At 42.4% G+C, this 7,992-nt stretch overlaps 1 protein-coding gene across 1 annotated transcript in view; it reads left to right on the top strand.

Moving 5' to 3' along the window:
- The window catches only part of stim2b (stromal interaction molecule 2b), a 30,098-nt gene extending 23,892 nt beyond the window's left edge, over positions 1-6,206 (top strand). The window contains exons 4-12 of the mRNA XM_027003799.2: positions 327-438; positions 1,056-1,171; positions 1,387-1,564; positions 1,675-1,852; positions 2,062-2,223; positions 3,079-3,179; positions 3,297-3,535; positions 3,755-3,932; positions 4,192-6,206. Of these exons, the coding sequence (XP_026859600.1) occupies positions 327-438; positions 1,056-1,171; positions 1,387-1,564; positions 1,675-1,852; positions 2,062-2,223; positions 3,079-3,179; positions 3,297-3,535; positions 3,755-3,932; positions 4,192-4,714 (1,787 nt within the window). The 3' untranslated portion in view covers positions 4,715-6,206. The remainder of the gene's footprint in view (positions 1-326; positions 439-1,055; positions 1,172-1,386; positions 1,565-1,674; positions 1,853-2,061; positions 2,224-3,078; positions 3,180-3,296; positions 3,536-3,754; positions 3,933-4,191) is intronic.
- Positions 6,207-7,992: the final 1,786 nt, after the last annotated feature.

The raw sequence follows: 7,992 nt of genomic DNA on the forward strand, positions 1-7,992 counted from the left end.
AGCTACTTTAATGAAAGATATTATATATTATGCCTTGCATATATTTTCATGTTTATCACAATATCTACATGCACACATTACAGTAATAAGAAGCCCAGTAACTCCAAAACTGTATCCTTTGCTGTTGAAGTTTAATTGTTCTTAAAATCTGACATTGCAAGTCCCCCCCCCCCCCCCCCCCAAGTAATTCTGGACCATTTGAATTGGTTAATTTATCATGAAATGTTTCCATAGTGTAAATGGCAGCAGGAGGATTAAAATTGTGTAAAAAGGGGGCTACAATGTTTACTTATGACTCTGTCTGTGTCTCTTTCTCTCTCTCTTAGTTCATAACTGGACAATGGATGATGCTGTACAGTGGCTAAAAGAGTCAGTAGAACTTCCTCAGTATGAGACAAACTTCAGGGAGTTCAGAGTTGATGGCAATACACTACCTCGGTACACACACACACCACACACACACAGACAGACAGACACACACAAGTAAACACGCACAGAGATACAGAAACACGTGGCTCCATGGACTTAAAAAAGATTCTGCATGCCTGAAGACTGAAGCAGTGAAAAAGAGATTTGTGCATCACAATAAAATTTTCGTATTTCAATAAAGCAAAAGTGAGCTGGTTATCTTGTGAAAACTGAAGATAAACTTAAATTATGGAGGAATGGGAAGGCTATTATTTGAATGGCACTGCCCTCCTGTGGTAGCTGTGGGTAGGTGCAGGGAGGCTGGCCGTGAGGAAAGGGGTTAAGTAAAGGATCTGGTTTCTTCTCACTGCCGCCACATGCTGACTCAGGAAATGATGTCACAGCTAGCTTACATTTCCTCTTCAGATATGGTCTATCGGATATTTTGTACTTACTATTTAAACTTGCTCACGTGAAGTGTAGGCACATGCATATTCCCACTCTCTTAGTCAAACGTCCCACGACCCATGACTGTGACTTTATTTTAAAATGTCTTGTGTCTGTTTTATGCACACATGCTCGCTCTCTCTCTCTCTCTCTCTCTCTCTCTCTCTCTCTTTCACGCTCTCTCTCTGCCTCTGCTACAGAATAGCAGCTAATGAACCTTCATTTATGTCATCACAACTAAAGATATTAGATCAACGGCATAAACAGAAGCTAAATCTAAAAGCACTGGATGCAGTGCTCTTTGGTCCTCCAATGCGTAAGTGTGTGTGTGTCCCACACCAATGAATATTTATGATTTGATGATTTGCAATGTCCTCCACTGCTTGTAATGCAAAGCTGAATCTGAGTTCTTTTACCCATTACACTTGGTTTAGAGCTCACATTTTTAAATTGATGGCTGATGATGCATCAGCCTGAACTGCAGTGCGAGTTCCATGATTGGTGCTTCCCTCTGCTCCTCCCCCGCTGCAGGACCACAGCACAACTGGCTGAAGGACTTCATCTTGATGGTGTCCATCATTATTGGCGTGGGAGGCTGCTGGTTCGCCTACGTGCAGAACAAGTCCTCCAAAATCCACATCTCCCGCATGATGAAGGACCTGGAGAGCCTTCAGACCGCAGAGCTGAGCCTGATGGAGCTGCAGAGCAGGTACGCACAGGGAGAGAAGTTCAGGACGAAAGGCATTACACCCTACTCCCAGGATTATCTCCCCCCCCCCCCCCCCCCCCCCACACACACACACACACTCTATGCTCTAGGCTGGAGAAAGCCCAGGAGGAGAACCGCACGGTTGCCGTGGAGAAGCAGGACCTGGAGCGCAAAATGCGTGACGAGATCAACGGGGCGAAGAAAGAGGCCTCCCGTCTGCGCGAGCTCCGCGAGGGCGCCGAGTGTGAGCTCAGCCGTCTCAAATATGCAGAGGAGGAGCTGGTACAGGTGGGAGACAAAAGAACTTGGTATTCTAGATTGAACTTTGCCGCAGATCTGAGGTGAAGCTTTAGCTACGTTATTCAGATTGCGGTTACCTTTTAATACTGAATATTTGTGGTCATTTATGTGGTTTCGCTGAGACCAGTGTGTGTTTGTTTGTTTGTGTGTTTGTCTGTGTGTGTGTGTGTGTGTGGTGTGCGTTTGTTTCTCTGTAGGTTCGCATGGCTCTAAAGCGAGCAGAAAAGGAACTGCAGTCAGACTGGTCAGTACCTGAAGCTTTACAGAAGTGGCTGCAGCTCACACATGAGGTGGAAGTCCAGTACTACAACATCAAAAAGCAGAATGCCGAGCTACAGCTCACCGTTGCCAAGGAAGAGGTGCGTCGGACACGATGCGAGCGGATTCCTACCAGGCTCACAGTACAGCTACTCTTAGAGCTTGCCACCCCGACCTACTCATTCACAGGGAATTAGCTCAGTTGATCAGGAGTCTTCCATGCAGTCAGAAACCAGCAGGCTCAAGTTTAAATAAGACCTGAATGGGACTGAAATCTGCTATCACTAAAAGGTCTCTTTGGTGATATGATGAAGATTGACCAGTAGTGGAGTAATTTAGCTTAGGAACTGCTGGACCATATTATACACATGAATAATCTTCTGTTCATGGTTACAGTAGGTTTTCAAAGCAAACTCTCCACTGATGCGAATCTTGCTGGGTAAAACAATTACAGCTTTAGTTAATGCAGAGCTGAGTGGTTTTCCCATTTTAAGCCAAGCACATTATTAATCAAGAAATATATAGATTCAAAAACATTCACATACCAACAAAATTGAACACATTTTCTCCCACTAATTTGGCCTTTTAATGATGCAGGTAAATTACTTTTTAATTACATAGTTAGTTTTTGCTTTTTGTCATTTGCATTTGAAATGAGTCACCAAGCAATTACTTGAAGCAATTAGCAATGGCTGTTGCAGGAACACCTCCCAAAATGTGTATACCACAAAACTCCTGACAGTCTCTTATCCATTGTCCATATTATCCTTGGATTATAATTATCATATTGCTATATTTTATAGTGTGGTTTGTACTGTATAAGGGATTTGTTTGATGTAAAGAGAATTTGATATGAATATATGATGATATGAAGACTGTGTGTGTGTGTGTGTGTGTGTGTGTGTGTGTGTGTGTGTGTGTGTGTGTGTGTGTGTGTCTACATGTGCACATTTTAGGCAGAAAAGATTAAAAAGAAGAGGAGTTCTGTGCTTGGAACCCTCCATGTAGCTCACAGTTCCTCGCTGGATGAAGTTGACCACAAGATACTTGAAGCCAAGTACGTTTTCCCCGTACACACATCTGACATACAGACGCTATTGTGCGCCACGTCACGCACTCTGCTGCGGACTCCGGTCCGCGCTTCCCCGCTGACCCTAGGCTGCTTGTGTTGCAGAAAGGCGCTGTCCGAGGTCACAGCGTGTCTGCGAGAGCGCCTGCACCGCTGGCAGCAGATCGAGAAGCTGTGCGGTTTCCCCGTGGTGCAGAACCTGGGCCTGCCCAGCCTCACCGCCTCCCTCTACTCCGACCACAGCTGGGTGGTGATGCCTCGCTTCTCCCTGCCCCCCTACCCTATCGCCGGGGGCGTGGACGACCTCGACGAGGACACCCCGCCCATTGTCACGCAGTTCAACTGTGAGTGGCGTCAAGTCGAGGGCAAGCTTGCTGTTCCTTAAGAACCTAGAAAAGCGTTACTTCTGGAAAACTACAAGCTTTGATTTTGAAAATAATTTGTAATACGTATATAGCATTTGGAATATGTCTAAGCGTTCTAAATGCTTTCTAAACATTGCGTATTTAAAACTTTTTGCTTGCGCTTGCTTGCTCTACCTCTCTTTCTCCTACTTGCAACAGCCCCGCTGATACGACCTCCTCTGACACGTAACAGCAGCATGTGTCGCTCTCGCCGGAGCATTCTCTCCCAGCAGTCCTCGCTGCTATCGCCCGACCCCGACCTTCTCTCCATGGCCTCTGGTGTCTACAGACCCGAGGGTGATGATGAGCACATCTACTTCAGCGTGGACAGGAAAGGGTAACGCCTCACTACTTACTCTTCATCCCGCTGCTTTTTTTGGAAAGCGATGCTCATATAATAGAAATTATAGAATCATTCATACCACAGTTACAGTTACCTTCATGCCTTGAACAGCAACATCACTGCTACCATATTTATTAGGATATATTTAAAACTTCATATTTAAATCACTAAATCTCTAAATCACTAGAAATATAAAATAAAAGATTTATTCCAAACAAAATTGAATGTGGTTTATTCTGATCCTTGTCTGCAGAGACTCTCAGGATACGTGTTCAGACTCCGACTCCATGGGATCCTCTCTAGGCAGGAAGCAATTCTCTAGCCCCTGTGCTCCAGGGGCAGAAACCCCACAGCGCAAAATCTCTCGTGAGGAGCTCCTCCTGTTTGCCCAGGAAATGCAAGCCATTACCGTGGACACATCTCCTCCTCCTCTTCCTGTTTGCTACTCCATCGACCCCACGTCTGGCGGCAGGGGCTCACCTGACCTCACTCGCTCCTCCACTATCCCAGAGTCCCAGAGTTTAACCTTTCACCCTGTCACTAAAATGGCAGCCTCTAATGGCATGCTGGAGAAGTCTTGCAGCATGGGCCAGATGCCTGCTGGTGGGACGTCCCCTGAGGGACGCCACCTCTCACTGAGCTCTCTAGACATGGAGGGGAGAGCCAGCAAGGAGGTCAAGCAGCGGCCTTCTACCTCCAGCCCAGACTCCTGCGACAATGGTGAGAAGAAACGCTCAAAGATCAAGAGCTTATTCAAGAAGAGCAAAAAACAGTGAGGGGAACGAGAGAGCGGAGGGCAGGGAGAAGCTGGAGATGTGAAAAGCCTTAAAATGAATAAATGATGATTTAAAAAAATGAATCGACTGTCAAACAGAAGCCAATTTTTTTTAATTAAAAGGGGAATGTAGCTCTGTCTAGGTGATCTCCTGGTTTGGAAGCCTTTTATGAAGCCTTTTTAAAAAAAAGTTTATTCATAACCTGTCACCAAAAAAAAGTCATGAATGGTCAAAGGTCAAGGGTGAAGTTGGTCATTTTGAGGAACCAGGGAAAAATGGTTGTTCATTTCCTGCTACATTCAGTGTTAATATTATTACTTCAAACACCAAAACAGAAAAAAGTTAATATCCTATATAAAACGTTAAATACTTACCCTTCCTATAGACCTATTATTAATCCAAGTTGTCCAATAATATACGGGAAGTAAAACAAAAAAGATTTGTTTCACAAAACTGTTCATTTCAAAAGTCTGCTTGTGTTAGTAATAAAGTAATAAAATCATCACATTTGTATGTTAATATTGAAAAATACCTTAACTAATGCCACTGTTATGAATCCTAGCGGGTTTTGTCTGTCCCGTCCCACAGTGCCAGCTGGTTTCTCAGATGGTGTTTTTGTTTTTAAGGTCATAGTAAACTACCACCACACACTGCTATATTTGTTTTTCAATTAGGGTAAACCATGTAGTAAAGAAATGATTGGTGTGGTTCCAACGTTTTGAAGGTGGAAGTAAACAGACCCATATTCTGAAGGTTGAAGGCTGGATGCGAGCTTTCAGCTTCCTCATGCTTACCGATGGCGCACAGTTCCTGTACTTGACTAATTCCCTTTAGATCAAAAAGAAAACCGAAGGTAGTGCTTATTGTAAAGCTGAAAAGCCTAACGGCTGATTAATAGTCATGACAGACACATACCTGTGTATACTGTTACTGCTCACCTGGCTCTTGAAGAAACATTTTGTGTATTAAGATGTAAACCTTTTTGACTAACAATCCTTAATACGTACGTTAACAAGAGGTTGTATCTTTTGCTGAAAAATGTGAGAAGGGTTGTTAGAAGGGCATCGTGACTGCTGAAGAGAAACTGCTACCAAAATAAAAAAATAAACAAACAAACAAAAAAATTGAAAAAGAATAAGAAATTCTGTTAAATATTGTTGCACTACAGGTTTCCTTGTTTGGAAAGGGACATTTCTTGTGGAATAACAGTAAGTTAAGTTAGGATTTTGTTGAGATGCATTAAAAAAGCAGCAAATTGATGATGGAGCCAAGACAATTTGATGCATTTAGAATGCCTCTTAGCATATTTATTTTTTAGCATATTTTTTTCATTATGACAATGTTCTTATTTTCTAATTGTAGAATGTGCATTTGTATTGTGTAGCTGTGGAAAGACTGTGCTTTTTATATATGCTTATGCAAATTGTGACGCTACCCCTCAATAACCCCTATTTCTTGGACTAAATGCCCTGTTTCAAGGGTCTAACCATCACTGTGACTATGATCTTCATTCTCACACACCTTAATATAGCCTGGCTCTAAACATATGCTATTTTGACAAAACTGGTCACAACTTGTTTAATTTTACTGATATGTTTAAGATCCTAGTGTGTCACATAGCAGGGGGACATTATATTAGGACATTGTACATCCCTACTGAATGTGTAACATTTGTCAAATTTAAGTACAGTAGTAAATGGGCACTAATAATGGAAATGGCTACTCTTAAATCAGCCTTTGACATTAATGAAACTGTTCTAACTGGCCAAGAGTAAAACTACTCCAGAGGCATTACGAGGAATAAATACAGATAAAGCATATGTATTAGTGGCCCTCCCCCGACAAACTTTTTTTTTTTACTCATTTATGCATGATACTCTAGAAAGAAGGGTGAGAGTCATTTTGCTCCCTCACAGCTTGAGGCTTCAGCCCCAAGTTCTCGGGATGTGTTGCTTTGGCAGTGGTCACCAGCTTCCCCTATGGAGAGCTTCCTGCAGAGATCAGTTCCAGTTCATTCAGGATCTTCTGATGAGGCAGACAACCTCTATCTGCTATGCCACCTTAGGTAGTGGAACTCATCTCTGTATGAAAGTAGATTTTCAGGAGGCTCTGTGATCACTTCTGTAGTGCATGGTATAGGCTTGCATAGCGATGCAGTCTACAGAAAGTCTTTCACTGCTCTGCACAGTGTACTCTTGGCATTGCTGTCTCGTTTGTTTCTTAGCTACCCAATTCTGCTTATTTCAAAAGAAACTAACTCAATTCAAGTAGATTTCTGTGATCAGATATAAAAGTATATTTGCTTCCTTTGGGTGGTTAGATGAGAAGATGCAAAAAGGGGTCTGGAAAGGAATATAAAACTATTTGGTAACGAATGCCTACTAATGTTGACAAATAGCTTACCATATCAAGAAGCAACAATACTGTTTTCTAACTTTTGTGGTTAATGATGAGACTGAATAATGAAAATTTACCATAAAAAACAGTTCGAGTTTGGCAGACCGAGAAGCAAATGTATCAGATTGAACATTTTTCGACCTTATATATGCCTAGTTTTTTGTTTGTTTTAAAGATAGCAATAGGTAGGCTTAGATAGGTAATCTTATGGCTTTGCGTTTGAAACTTAGCACAGTGTCCCAAACAGAAGTGGCTGAACACTGAGAATTTAGTGCAATGCTACGAACCTCTGACAAGTACGCACTACATATAGCCTCCATGTTTTGGGTTAGTAAGGTGGACTCTCGTGGCACCCATAGCACGGTTTCGGCAGGTCGTTATTGGGATTTTGGCTAATGGTTCACAGACCTTCAGTCCAACGTTACCGTGTATAATAATTTATTTGACAGGGTGCAGAACTAATCCTAGGCTAACCCCAGAACAGACGAGGAAACTTGTATACAGTGCGATAGCCTGGTATTGCTTGCAGCGCTTTTAAAAATATACTTAATTTGTATTCAGAAAGGTCCAGTTGAGGATTATAAAACAGGCCTAAAGATGCTAAGAGGAAATAGCAGCCCATTTTGCGCTGTTTCTGAAATACACCCAGCAAGAGCATTTAATTGGATAAAGGCTTTTGCTCAAATAACCAAAACAAGCAGGCTAATATACTATACTAATTTCCTGTTACACTGCTCACATATTACTGAAATTAAATAATACAGGAACGTTTACCGGAGACGTAAATGTTAGGTTGCAAAACATAAGGGGCGTTATTAAAATACCAGTCAGTTTTCGGATTTTGCTTACGCAGCGACATTTTAGTGTGTTTAAGTAATGCT

Source organism: Electrophorus electricus, chromosome 19 (assembly GCF_013358815.1).
Source record: "Electrophorus electricus isolate fEleEle1 chromosome 19, fEleEle1.pri, whole genome shotgun sequence".
Lineage (NCBI taxonomy): Eukaryota > Metazoa > Chordata > Actinopteri > Gymnotiformes > Gymnotidae > Electrophorus > Electrophorus electricus.